The sequence below is a fragment of the Mesitornis unicolor genome, unplaced genomic scaffold, assembly GCF_000695765.1.
Source record: "Mesitornis unicolor isolate BGI_N332 unplaced genomic scaffold, ASM69576v1 scaffold1318, whole genome shotgun sequence".
Classification (NCBI taxonomy): domain Eukaryota; kingdom Metazoa; phylum Chordata; class Aves; order Mesitornithiformes; family Mesitornithidae; genus Mesitornis; species Mesitornis unicolor.
Window position 1 is genome coordinate 2,413 of NW_010200952.1, and position 14,580 is coordinate 16,992.

General features: G+C 48.0%; 1 protein-coding gene across 1 annotated transcript in view; it reads right to left on the reverse strand.

The window, feature by feature from the left end:
• Positions 1-433: 433 nt before the first annotated feature.
• AAK1 (AP2 associated kinase 1) overlaps positions 434-14,580 on the reverse strand; it is a gene marked incomplete at its 3' end in the record, with an annotated part of 27,763 nt that continues 13,616 nt past the window's right edge. Inside the window, exons 6-15 of the mRNA XM_010189889.1 lie at positions 13,304-13,436; positions 11,532-11,635; positions 10,566-10,645; positions 9,009-9,163; positions 8,634-8,917; positions 7,583-7,810; positions 4,323-4,552; positions 2,708-2,865; positions 2,214-2,330; positions 434-529 (exon numbers count right to left, since the gene is read on the reverse strand). Coding sequence (XP_010188191.1) covers positions 434-529; positions 2,214-2,330; positions 2,708-2,865; positions 4,323-4,552; positions 7,583-7,810; positions 8,634-8,917; positions 9,009-9,163; positions 10,566-10,645; positions 11,532-11,635; positions 13,304-13,436 — 1,585 coding nt within the window. The remainder of the gene's footprint in view (positions 530-2,213; positions 2,331-2,707; positions 2,866-4,322; positions 4,553-7,582; positions 7,811-8,633; positions 8,918-9,008; positions 9,164-10,565; positions 10,646-11,531; positions 11,636-13,303; positions 13,437-14,580) is intronic.

Here is a 14,580-nt window from a genome sequence, read left to right on the forward strand (position 1 = left end):
TTCACATGAAGCAGTGCTTGCAATAGGTCTTGGAAGCCAAAGAAACACTGGCTTTTAGGAAAAAGAGAGATTAACAAGAATAAAAGTCTACAATTTCAAAGCTGGAGAGCAATTTCAAAAGGGCTTAGGTCAGAACAGGTAATTACCCAGTGATTATTTTTGGCTTTAAACATTGAATCTTTAAAGACACCAACATTACTGGCACTAGAAACCACACAATAACCCTAGGGTCTGCTATGATAAAGGGCTCTCGAGCTCAGCACCGCTCCCACCACACTGATATTCATGGCAGAAAGGACCAAATTCAGCAGAGCTCATCGGTGCCCAGCACCAGAGGCTCAGAATTTCAATGTGCTTAGAAATAAAACTGGGAGATTAAGAGTACAAAATAAATGATACAATCTGCCCCCTCCACAAACTCAGCTCCAGTTACCTGGCGTGTCGGATAACGGGAGAGGAATGAAAGGATCAGGCACAGTCAGGAGAGGAGGGCTCGCGTCCAGACTCAGAATGTCTTTCGTTTTTTCAGCTGGGAAGCAGGAAGAGAAGAGGCAGAGTGAAACAGAGGAGAGGGAAAAGCAGCAAGCATCCAGCAAAAATCTCGGCGCAGTATTGGAGGCCAAGCTACAGCCTGACAAGAACAACACACACCTACACCTTCAGAAGAGGTTTATGTGAAGAGGAGAAAAAAGCCCATATAAACCAAACAAGTATGACCAGGTAGCTCTCCAGCACAATTTCACCCACAGATCTCAAAACATTCCTTGAAAGGGAAGTGCTATCATCTCGCTTTACAGGGCGCAATAGGTGAAATGCCTTGGCAAAGCACACTCAGCAAAGCCAGCCCCACGCTGGGCCTCTTTGAAATAAAAGACACAGCACCTCGCATCAGACAGGCTGGGATCTATGAGGAAAGAAAAAGATAAGGCCTGTAAGTGCCCACCCCAGCGTCAGCACTGAATTTCCAAGACACCTTTCTATGCCAAATCAGAGGACACGAGAGGCACATTTTAAAGATAATTGAACGTGCTCCAGTGTCCAGAGTATGCAGAGCATGCAGATGACTCTCAAAAGGCGCTTTACAGCTGAATCTGGAGCTGCTGCCACCCAACATCATGCCACAAAGGCTGATGGAGCATCCCAAACTGCTCACAAGGCACTGAGCAGCTGGGCAGACTCAGAAAGCAGCTCCCTGGAGCACTTCTGCATCATGGATTTCAGCTCCTTAATTCTCAGGTAAGAGCCAACACCACCAAGCTCAGTTATAAGCTCCTCTAAATCTCTTTTTATAAATAGAAGTGACTGTAAATGGATTTGTCACTTCTTGCCCCACAAAGGATTCTTCGATCCCAGGACTCCTCTCATCAAGGGTTGGGGCACTTTCATGGGGAAGCATCAGTTTCTTTGTCACCTGTAACAACGGCTTCACAAGACAGGGCAGAGGATTTTTGGGATCCTGGTAGGAGGGAACTGATGCTGAAGAACCAGAAACAAGCAGCACTCACAGTTTCTCAGCATAGAAAGGGCTGCTCATGGCAAAACCTCAGTGCCCAAGTACCAAAGGAGGCACCAGACAAGGTCACACATGCAGAGACCCCTACAGAAAAGCTCCTCAGAGCAGCCAGGGACTCCTGGTCTCTGGATCCTGACAGTGCAGCCAGTGCAAAAGCCCTAAAACTTCCACCTGTGCTCTCCTCTGAGGATTTTCCCTGCTCTTTCCTGTCCCTGCTGTTCTCCTCCTTCTGCAGCACAGACATTATTATCCCTGCTCCTTGCCTCCTTCATCCAACCTAACAACTGCAGGCAAGGAATATCCTCCAGCGCGTCTGACCAACGTCTCCAAGTCACGTCACTTATTTTACGCAACATATTTTACTTCTAATTATGAGCTGCAAGGAACTTCAACACGTTAAGAAGCTTTCTTGTGACCTTTAATGGCTCACTGAGTTTCTTCCCTCACCAAAAGCCTCACCTCTGCCTACAGACGGTGCCTCCCGTCTCTGCCACCCAGCTGTGACAAGGACCCGCGCCGTTCCTACCTTCCCTCCTTTACTGAAGGGCCAACCCCATCCTACAGCTCAATTTATATCAGTTTTAGCTTCCTTTCAAAGAGGCTATGACAAAGATTTGTGACTTTTCTGCAGTGCTATCCACGGCATAATTATATATATAAATATATAAAAACCCCCTGTGGGGGATATTCACAAACCCACCTGATCCAGCAGTGAAGGAAGAGCCACCAAACGCATCCGCCTGGGCTGCAGATGAAGCCGGCTGGAAACCTGGGATCAAGTTCTCAGTGGAGGTGCCCATCTTTTCTGGAGCTTTCCCTGAAATACCAGATGCAGATTTAAATGAAGAACTTCCAACCTGAAGGCTGCTCACTTACCTAGATTTTTAGGACACCATTTCAGTGATCATAACTTGCAGAAGAAGCAGAGTTTAAACTGTAGTTTAAACCAACTGATCAAAGCCACTTTAGAAGCAGTTAATACCTCTCCCTTTGAGGATCATGAGATTTAATTGCAATTGCTCAGCAAAGAGGACAAGGAGAAGGGAAATTGGAAGGATTTAGCTCTTACGGGCACAGAGGACCATGGAAAATAACATGGGAGCACCCCAGCAGCATCTAACCAAAGGCAGCATCATTCCATGCCATCCTCCTTTTTGGGAGCAGGCTGGTATTAAACCATCACCATGAACCTACCGTCACCCAGCTTTGCAAAGTCCTTGTTCAGCAGCTCCTCAGCTGTGAGCTTGGAGAAGTTATCGTCATCAAACGGATTCCACGCGGAGACATCGGGCGGGTTGTAGACATTCTGCTGGGAGGTCCGTGGGGAACCCGAGGGTGTGGTGGAAGCAGATCTGGATGTGATCACCCCAAAGAATAATCATTAATAACCCATTTAAACCCTCCGGCCAGCACTACGAGCTGGTCCAAGCCATTGCATTATAATTAATTCCTACTTAAAACACTCCACACGAGTTATTGCGCCTGCACGCCCAGAAAGCTGGGACCAGTCAGCCTTACCCACCCCTAATCTGGGTGAGCATCCTGGTGTCAGGGATTAAAACAAGCATCAGCAGCATCCCATCTGAAATGATTTTCTGCGATGCCCACATGGAGGTTTCCTATATAGGTCATATAAAAGTGGCCTCGCAGGTGCTCCTGGGGACGTGCTGATGCCGGAGCCTGCACCACGGCTGCTGGTGGAACGGCTGAAATGACACCAGCTTTTTCTAACACCCTGTTCACTCAGCATTTGGGGAGCATGGAAGCACTCAGGAGGACTTCTGCCCTTGGGGAGGTTGGCAGGAAGTTGCTGAAAAAAGCCCTAAACTGTGGTCTTGGGAAGGCAAAGACTTATTTAGACCTCAGAGTTTGCTGCCCACATTTATCTCAGAGATTCTCAAAGCCATTTGTAGCTCTGGACACATTTTTCTATTGGAGCTATGAAATCAAGTTACTCTGCAGCAATAATTCAAGAGAACAAATAAGGTGGGAGGAGCAACAGGTTTTAGTGAAGTATAACATTCAACACTCTTTGGATAGCCTGAGCACACACAAGGAAAACAGAACTCAGCCAAGAAAGCAATTAAAGCTTCAAACCAAATCCTCTGTGGGCATAAATCTCCAAAATTCTTATGCTCCATATATTCCTATCTATCACACCCCTATCTTCTATATATTCCTATCTATCACACCCCTATCTTCTATATATTCCTATCTATCACACCCCTATCTTCTATATATTCCTATCTATCACACCCCTATCTTCTATATATTCCTATCTATCACACCCCTATCTTCTATATATTCCTATCTATCACACCCCTATCTTCTATATATTCCTATCTATCACACCCCTATCTTCTATATATTCCTATCTATCACACCCCTATCTTCTATATATTCCTATCTATCACACCCCTATCTTCTATATATTCCTATCTATCACACCCCTATCTTCTATATATTCCTATCTATCACACCCCTATCTTCTATATATTCCTATCTATCACACCCCTATCTTCTATATATTCCTATCTATCACACCCCTATCTTCTATATATTCCTATCTATCACACCCCTATCTTCTATATATTCCTATCTATCACACCCCTATCTTCTATATATTCCTATCTATCACACCCCTATCTTCTATATATTCCTATCTATCACACCCCTATCTATCACACCCCTATCTATCACACCCCTATCTATCACATTTATCTTCTAAAAATTAAAAAATCAGACCTCCAAAAAGCCTCATCTACCCCCTCCCTCTGTTCCCCTTGATCCCAAGGGAGCAGCCACCTACTTGGACTTGTTGAGACTGGCCTCAGCAGCAGCCGCCTGCAGGAGCTGGGTGGATTTGCTGGCCGGAACCCCAAACACCGCGCTGTGGGTCACATCGCTCAGGATCCTCCTGTGCCCTGCACGCTGCGTCTTGGGGGAGGACGGAGGGGTGAGAGAGCCCAGCTTCTGGCCCTGCGCTGCTGGGGGCGGCGTGGTTTGAGGTTTCTGCTGTTGCCTCATTTGCCCCTGCATCTAGGGGAGAAAATAAAAAGGTTAAGTCCTTGTTGGCAAGGGCTGAAAAATATAATGAAAAAGTGAAAATTAAACGATGGAAAAAATGGAGTCTTGTCACAGGGACACGAGGAGTGGGGGTGAGGTGGAGAGCAGCGCTTCTTCCAGTGGATGATGTGTGACTGGGGTCAAATCCCTACGGGAGTACGGCGCTTCTGCAGAGATCTTGTGCAAGAAGCTTTCTTAGAAAAATAAAAATAAATTTAAAATGCAAGGGCCACAGGAACATTTATCATTAAAATCTGGAGAGAAACAGGCATGTTCGGTTTAGGTGCAAGCCAAGACAGCCCAGCTACAAACCCGTTGAAAACTTACAGGAGTTTCTGCAAACTGATCTTATTTTTCCTTTACCTCAGTCGTGTGTTAAACTCGACAACCTACAAATACTTGAGACACTGTTTTGTAGTGATAAACAGCAGCATTATGTGACTTTTCAAAACCTCTCTGCCGGTGAGATATCGTGGTTTGATTTCTAGCAGGAAAACCAGAAAAAGCTGCGCACGTCACCTCCACCGCCTGGGCCTGGCCCTGTCCCCACCCTGAGTCACCCCAGGCCACGTCCACCCAAAGAAAATGGATTAAACACTTGGAAAGACCTCAGAGGGCAAGGAGGAAGAGTTACAGCCCCAGCGTGGTGCCTTCCCACAGCAGGGCAAGGCAAACAAGCGGTCAGCTCTCCTGCTTTTCATCTGGTGTTTCCAGGCAGGTCAATGCACAGCAACCTGACCCGGCTGCTTCTGATGCACCCACCTTGCATCTCGCTATGTAGGTCACTGCAGAACAGTACGTTTGGTGCCGAGAAACAAAAGGGCAGTGCCAAAATCGCCACAAAAACGAATGCAGAGCTTATTAAGCTGAGGTTTTGTAACGTGAAAAGGTTTTGATGGGTCCTGCTCTGCAGAGACTGCGTCTCACCATCATTTTTTAAACCACTGACTGCTGCAGGAGTGGAAATGTGTCCAGATGCATTCATTCTGATCAACCTCCCAGGTGTATATGGCTGATTTAATAAAATTAAGCCTGCTTCTGTGCTAGTGAATCACAGCAAAGCTCTTTAGAGATGCACTTCAATACCACATTTCAGGTGTTTCTCCTCTAAAAAGACCAGAGTAATAATGGGCCTCATCCAAAACCTGTCTGCACGTACTGGAAATCTCCCAGCAGCTTCAAAAAACTGATTTGCCCCAGGTCAATCAGCAAAACAACAACGAGACCAGGAACACAACGGCTCCAAGGCTGTCACCTGCCCTAACAACCAGCAGAGCACTGAAAATTGATACAAAAGCAAAGGGGGTGAATGTGACAGAGCCCTGAGACACAGCAGAGTAAAGCAAACACTGCTTCCCGGCTCAGGTCGTCGGCTTCTGGAGTTTATTAGTTAAATTAATTCCTGATGTCACTTCAAAGCATGCTCCAGAGATGAATTAGGTCCTGAATAACTCACAAAGCAGCAAGCACAAACTGACCCTTAGTTTGGGCTCTAACGCTGTGTACCCAAAGGGGTTTGGTAGCAGGGACTGCTTGCTTTGCAAAATCATGGGCAGCTTCCCCTTGCCTGGTGCCTGCCTTTGCTTTCTTTCCAACACACAACTACAGTCAGGGACACTTTGCACTCCCAAAACCAAGCACGAGCGGATGGGACCACGCAGGAACGAAAGCAAAAGGCCCAGGTTCCTCCCACGTGAACTGCAGACCCTGCAGCTGGCAGCTTCCCTGCTGCAGACAGCCCTGTTTTCTATTAAGTAAGGAACATTTGTTTTGGACACAGGTTCAGATGATTGCGAAAGTGGATAATTTATTTATTTATAGATACAGTGCTTTGAAAAGTCTCCTTTTCATAGTATTCATTAAAGAAAAAAGTGATCCCAACTCCAGAAACAACCAGAAAGGCTGCTCACACCTTCCTCTGCACCAGAGCCCTCAATACAAGACAGTTTTCCCAAACAAGCAGCATACCCTGATGCATCAAGTATGAATAATTTTTAAGAGTTTATCATGTGTCTTCTAAGGCAACATGACAAGGGAGGGATAGAGAGATGCTGTGCTAAGCAGCTACTAAAATCTTCTCGTCTGCTTTCTACTCACCATCTACTCATCTTTCTTCTATGGACCCAGAGCACAACTCGAGAGTCCAGCACGCATTGGACAGAGCAGTGCAAAGAATTGCACATCAACCTCATGGAGTTCAACAAGAACAAGTGCAAGATCCTGCACCTGGGTAGGGGCAATCCCAAGCACAAATCCAGGCTGGGAGAAGAACAGATGAGAGCAGTCTTGAGGAGAAGGACTTGCAGTGTTGGGCTCAACATGAGCCAGCAATGTGTGCCTGCAGCCCAGAAACCAACCCCATCCTGGGCTGCATCATAAGTGTGGCCAGCAGGGCCAGGGGGAACGTGCCCCTCTATACTCTGCTCTGGTGAAACCCCACCTGTGTCCAGTTCTGGAGCCTCCAACACAAAAAGACCATGGAGCTGTTGGAGCGGGAGCAGAGAAGGCCATGGAGATGCTGAGGAGCTGGAGCACCTCCCCTACGGGGACCAACTGAGAGCTGGGGCTATTCAGCCTGGAGAAGAGAAGGCACTAGAAGAGCCTTATTGCAGCCTTCCAGGACCTGAAGGGGTCCTACAGGAAAGCTGGGGAGGGAATTTTCACAAGGGCAGGTAGTGACAGAATGAGGGGGAATGGTTTTAAACTGGAAGAGGGGAGATTTAGACTGGATATTAGGAAGAAATTCTTCCATGAGAGGGTGGTAAGGCCCTGGCGCAGGTTGCCCAGAGAAGCTGTGGGTGCCCCCTCCCTGGCAGTGCCCAAGGCCAGGTTGGCCGGGGCTTGGAGCAGCCTGGGCTGGTGGAGGTGTCCCTGCCCATGGGGGGTTGGACTGGGGGGGCTCTGAGGTCCTTTCCAACCCAAAACACACTGTGATTGTATGACCTGGCAGGAGAGCACTCACTAACTCCAAATCCCACTGCCCTCTTCCCACAAGGCTCTCACCACTTGCTCCTGCGGCTGCGCTGGCTGGGCTGCGCTTTGCTGGGCCTGGGGCTGTGGCTGGGGCTGCGGCGCTGGGGCTTGCGGCTTTTGCTGAGCTGCTGCTACCGCTGTCTTCTGCTGCATCGCTGCCTGCTGGGCCATCATCTGCTGCTGCTGTTGCTGCTGCTGCTGGTAATAGTTCTGCATCAGCTGCTGCTGTGCTGGCGCTCCTTGCTGCATCACTGGGAACTGGGAAAGAACCAGTGGTTGAGTGGCTGGGAACTGGGGTACCACCACCAGAACTCGGGGTTATCTGCAGGAATGGTTACAGCCACTGCAAGTGGCAAAGCAGTAACAGGCTGGGATAGCTTGGAGACCACCTGCACAGAAGTGGTGGTAAATGGCTTTCTGGTCTAACATTAGGTCCTTTCTGTGCTCCATCTGCCCATACAGGGCTCCCACAGCACAGCCTGTCCTGTGGTCCCAAACTCTTTTCTCCATTTTTATCAATTCTAAACATTTCCCCATGATAGGACAACTTACTGTCCCTTTGCTTCCACTGGTAAACATGCTTGAGCAGAGATCTGTGCTGCTATAAACACCTCACACAAGTCTCATCTAGGCACATCCCGTCTAACACATCGTGTTCACAGCTCCCTATCGCCGCAGCCTGCTACAAAACCAGACCCGAATCTTACCATTAAAAAAAGCACACCAGGCTGCTTGCACCACTAAGAGATCAGAGGAGAAGCTGTACCCCTCTGAGATGTACTCCTCAGCTGAGCATTGACCTCAAGACCCTAAAACACTCGAAGCTGTAAAATCTTAACCAGCACTGCTTATTTTACATTTATACATGACAAAATTATCTCAAGGCCTTGCACATTGACAGTTAAAAATGCCAGCTTTGTGGAGCAAAAAGCCTTGCTAGAGAACTGGAGGCGCATTGGAAAATGCCTGAAAGCCACACCTATCCCCACAAAAACCAGGGAACTTGCCATAAATGTAAAGATGCGGCTTTGCAGGCCTCTAGTACAGGATGCGTGCAGCAAACACGGCCGTGCACACCTACCTGCTGAGCCTGCATCATCTGCTGCTGCTGGTAATACGCAGCCTGTTGTTGCTGCTGCTGCTGCTGCTGCAGAAGCTGCTGCTTCAAGAAAAGCTGCTGCTGATGCTGAGGGGTGGCTTGGGGCTGAGTAGAAGGGACCTGGGGCTGCGCCGCTGGGGCCTGCGGTGGAGCTGGCGCCTGCTTGGCTTGGGGCTGCGCTGGAGCCTGTTGAGGTGCAGCTTTTTGCTGGGGAACGCTTGCAGGGAGCGAAGGCTGAGCACTGCCCAGGGCAGCAGGTCCTGCAACTGGTAGGGAAAATAAAAATACAGATCTGTTAGCTCAACGTGCACCACAGTCCCGCAGTACACAGCGCCCGCACAGGGAACGTCGCTTCACCTTGCGGCTGAATGGCTGCTTGAGCCGTGGGTCTCTTGCGAGGCGTCAGGGCTGGCTGGATGGGTAAAATCCCAGGGTTGGGCTGCGTCTGTCCTGCTTTAGGTCTCTGGCGGGGAGCTATGGACGTTTCTGTCGTAGGGATGGGGTCTGTCAGCCTATAAAGTAAGACGAGGAATAAAAGGAATGGTAAGAGCATGGTCTTTGTTAGCTCGGTATTTGATGTATGCAACATGGCACGAGTTTAAAAATTCATCCATACTTTAGCAGTATGAGACTGATAAAGAGAAACTTCTGTGGGCATCCAGACACACACGACTCCCCAGAAAACTGCCAGCACAGTAACACTTAACGGATGCACTCACAACAGTTCATCCAACATTATAATTTTGACTTCTTTGCCAATCGTGGCATCTTGTCCTGTTGGACAGCTGGAACTTGTCAAAATCGTTCAGCTCAAATATTTGCTGCAACATATTGTTTAAATCCACTTCGAGTTCAGTACGAGCAGATGAAGGACATAACAAATCAGCTTCAGAGCAGCTGGTACCTCTGGGCAGCGTTGCCTAAATTGCCATCTTTAGAAGTACCTTAACTTAAGTACACCTACCCCAAAATCAGGTCATCCGACCTCTCCTGATCTCTGCTCAATATTTACTGAGCTCCCAAACTGCACAGCAACAGAGCCAAGAAGCCACCACCCTGCCCTCCTGTGGATACATTTGCTTGTTAGGTATCAAGTAGTTCCCTAACGTGAGGGTAACTGTATTCAATTACAAAAACTGGCAAAGCAGACTCCTGGGACTGGCAGACAGGAGATGTGTGCTGGTTTTGGAGTGCCTGCTGCTGTGCTGCTCACTTTGCAGCAAAGAAGGTACAAGTTTTGTCCAACTGAATTGACACATCCCCATTGCAGCATCATCGGCAGAGGAAGCAGCAGCAGGAGAGGAGAAAAACCACAGCGGTACGGTGCTTTCCCCACTAATTGGGCTTTTGGAGACGGAGCCTGCTTGGGCTTTCATGTCACCCCCAGAAGAAATGATAGAAACTGCAGAAATCACAGCAGCTTCACACAGCCATGACTGGGTCAGGTTGTCATCTGCCGAGGGTTGCGCTCAAACAGCGACAGGCCCCAGCGCAGTTTCTCAGCAGGATCGCGTTGTCTGGGCCAATTCCAGGCCTGCTGCAGGCTTTCTCCTGGCTTTGCTCTCAGGTACTGCCTCTGGATGACACCAAAGATTCATCCAAGTGCATGAACTTCAAGTGCTGCTAACAAGAAATGTCTCCAGCACAGACAGCCTGGCTGTTGAGTCATGCTGAGGATGCCCAATCCCCACCTCCACCCCCCGCATGCAGAAATATTTCCCCTAATATCTGCATTTTCTGCCTTTCAGATCAATGGTTATTTATGTGGTTGAAGCAGCAGCCTCAGGACTGCAGTGTTTGTCTCCACGTGGAAATGCAAGCCCACAAGGAAGCAGCTAAATATACCAAGCACCTTTCCTAATAAAACAGCAGCAAGACAATAAAAAGAGGGCTGTGCAATGCAGCTGTGGTTACCTGGCCTTGGGTTGACTCTTCTTGGCAGCAGCTTCACTTGCTTTAACTGGGTCTGGGAGTTTAGCGGGGATCGGAGAGTTCTGCAGATCCCAAAAACACCACATTTTGTATTGTGAGGGCAGAAGAGAGAGTCACAAATAACTTGCAAAAGCATCTCAATGAGATGGGGAGACTACGAGGTCCCCAAAGCAATTATTTCTCAAGTTGGACGAACCACTCAGTGTTAATATCATGAGGAGACAGCAGTCTGGGAGTCTTTACAAGGGAAAAAATACGGCTTTTTGACCATCTACTACATGTGAAATCTGAACAAAGATCCTCATAGGACAACCTGGGTATTCTTCAAAGACAACCTGGGGCCAATAGCAGCAATTCTTATTGATACTGCTATAAAAGGTACAGGTATAATAGCACCAAACCCCATGTCTTATACATACAGACCATAAATAACCACCTGAAGATGGAGAAAAAAAATAGGTTTCTTATTACTTGGAAATAATAAAATAAAATGTCATGTCACAGATGTCCATAACACCATAAGGAAACACTTGTCAACTCTGTTTTTCAGTTGAAGTCTATGAAGATACACTAAGAAGGGGCAGATGGTTGTGCAAGCTCTGATGTAGCTCAGATGCAAGTGGCAGACACAAAACCGTGATGTTTAAAACCAACCCCAGTGCAAATTACAGACACTGAGACACATGTGCCGGGAAATCACATCGGTTTTCACAAGCACGGCCTGATTTTCCACGTTCACACACACAAGATCTCTTGGTTGGCCTCACACTGGTAACTGGGTGAGGAGATAAACCAGGGACAAACAGAAATAAACAATACAGGAAACAAAACTCTGATGTCTGCCCCTCTTCCCTCCCAGAAAAGACCCTCCTAGTTACAAACAGGGGAACAACTCACAGAATATGGCAGAATATTCAATATTCCAACAGCCCATCCCTTGCTCCTCACCTGGACGTTCTGGACGGGGCATTCCTTCTTCGCCAGTTTGAACGCAAAGTAGGAAACTTGATAAATGTCAGGTCTCTTGTCAGGGTCTGGTTCGAGCATGTACCCTTTAAAAGAGAGATGCAATATCATAAATCTCCCTATTCTGTTTAGGAGGGACACAAAGATGATCCAAGGGCTGGAGCAGCTCTGCTATGGGGACAGCTGAGAGAGTTGGGGCTCTTCAGCCTGGAGAAGAGAAGGCTCTGGGGGGACCTTATGGTGACCTTCCAGGACCTGAAAGGTGCCTGTAAGAAATCTGGGGAAGAGCTGTTCACTGGGGCATGGAGCAATAGGATGAGGGGTGATGGTTTTAAACTGGAAAAGGGGAGATTTAGGTTGGATATGAGGAAAAAGCTCTTCCCCATGAGGTGGTCGATCACTGCACAGGTTGTCCAGAGGTGGTGCAGGCCCCATCCCTGGAGATGTTCAAGGCCAGGCTTGATGGGGCTGTGAGCAACCTGGTCTGGTTCAAGATGTCCCTGCTCACTGCAAGGTTGGACTGGATCAGCTTAAAGGTCCCTTCCAACCCAATACACTCTGTGAATCTGTGATTTGTGTGAGCCATGTGTGGCAGTGCATCAGACTGGACACAAAGAAGGCATTTGCTGTGCTGAGGGTGGTAGATCACAGCACAGGTTGGCCAGAGAGGAGGTAAATGCCCCATTCCTGGAAATATTCAAGGTCAGGTTGGACAGGGCTCTGAGCATCCTGATTTTGTTGAGGATGTCCCTGCTTACTGCAGGGGTTGGACCAGATCAGCTTTAAAGGACCCTTCCAACCCAAACTATCCTATGATTTTACATCTGCTATACCCAGGTGCTAACAGGGTGCCCTGCACCCGGTCAGTGGGGCTGAGCTGATCCTCAAGGGCAGCTGAGAACAGGGCAGGACCATCAGGATGGACTGGGACATATCTTTCCAGTACAGCTACAAAGAGCTTGTAGCTGCTACCAAAGGCTCCAGGGGGATGCAGCCTCCCTGCTCAGGGCACAGCATAAATTTCCACTTCTGCTTTTCCAAGTAAACTCGCAGGAAAAGAGCTCGATCCAGGGCCCGTGTGTCAGTGGGGCAGGAAGACCAACCAGCCACATATGAGATATATATATATATATGTATCTCCCCACCTCTGCATAAGCAAAGCAAATCCCAGGCTGCTCTGCAAACACATCAACTCTGTGTTAGTCAAGATTGTGGCTAGGAGAAAAAAAATTAAAAATCAAATGCTGTGCTGAAAACAAGAGAGCTGGCCCAGCTTTGCCAAGAGGAGCGCATTGTACCCCTAATTACACATTCACTCGAGTCAGTGGGTTATTTATAAATCATTTAAATTCTGCTTCTCAGTTCACAGAAGATGAATTCTTATCGCCAGTCTAAGTCACTGTGGTTCTTTTCAGCTCCTTATCCAAACAGATTTATTACTGGAGAAATACGTTGCTGTATAAATAGGCTTATTGTGCAAGTTTCTGCAGGACCCTTAAACCAAATGGTTGTCTGGTTTCCTGCCTTTCCACAGAGTTCACTACAGCCCAGCCAAACAGAAATGTCTTTGTCGTGACTGTCTTACGCAAAGTGATCTCCTAAGCTACGAAAAGATCACTTTAACCACCCCTGTGGTCTTAAAAGAGGAGAAACACCAACGCTTTTACTGTAGGAGCAGGGAATATAAGAAGAAAACACCTCTGCTGTGTTTTAGCTCTGTGGAAGTGGATCGTGGCGCTGCCAGAGACACTCACGGATGAGGCAGTGCATGTCTTGCGAATGCCGAGAGTTATCTGGAATGGTGAAGTTGCCGTCGCAGATCGCCACCTGGCTCTCCCCAAACGGCAAAGTGAAGTAGCAGAGCTTGTACAGCAAACAGCCCAGGGCCTGCAGGGAGAGAAGAGCAACACCAAAGCAAATCAGGGCACGGTACAACACAAATACCAACGTAGATGGCAGGAAAGTGCTCTGGCTTGTTCTATACGTTCTATATATTAACACTGCCGTGATCAACTGAACACAGGCATAGTTACATGGGAAAATAAATACATTAAGAGTTCTTCACTGAGGTACTGCGATCGGGGAGACTGCAAGAGCACCATCACACCCCCCCCACAGGCCCTTCACATGGCTAAACAGGCAGAGCCCGTTTCTGCCACAGATCAGGAGAAGAAAAAGCAAAGTAAAAGCACAAATAAATGGTAACCATCATCCCTAACACATTTATACTGACAAAGAAAAATCCAAACTGTTTCCAAGCTTCAGTTCAAACAACATTTCAACCGTTATAAATATGCACCAGGGAGATACACAGATAAGTCTGCGGGCTGCTAGGTTATATCACCCTTCCATCTATTTCCGTGCTGCTTTTGACAGCAAGAACCACCACCTATTTCACAAGAAAATAGAAGTTTTGCACAAAGGGCTAATTACGAAACACTCCCACCATCTCCAAGGAGAGAGAGCGAAACATTTCCTAATCGTGAGCAACTCATCATCAGCTCCTATCTTTTGTCACAGGACTTCACAATTCAATTGCACTCTGGTTTAAAATAACCCCGATGAGATTTAAGGAGAGGGTGGTTACAAGCAGGACGACCACTGCGATAGACATTGAAGTCAAGGTCCCACTGTGCACATCACCACACGTAGTCACAGAGTCATTGAGGTTGGAAGAGATGTCCAAGATCATCAAATCCAACCATCAACCCAACCCCACCATGGCCACTAAACCATGGCCCCAAGTGCCACATCCAGGTGCTTCTTGAACCCCTCCAGGGATGGGGACTCCACCACTGCCCTGGGCAGCCCCTGCCAGTGCTTGATCGCGCTTTCATTAAAGGAATTTTTCCTCAGATCCAACCGAGCCCTTTCCTAGTGCACCTTGAAGCTATTTCCTCTTTTCCTGTCACTGGTTACATGGAAGAAGAAACCTCCCCCCCTCGCTACCCCGTCCTGGCAGGAGCTGCAGAGGGGATCAGGTCTCCCCTCACCTCCTCTTCTCCACTTGAACCCCCCAGCTCCCTCAGCC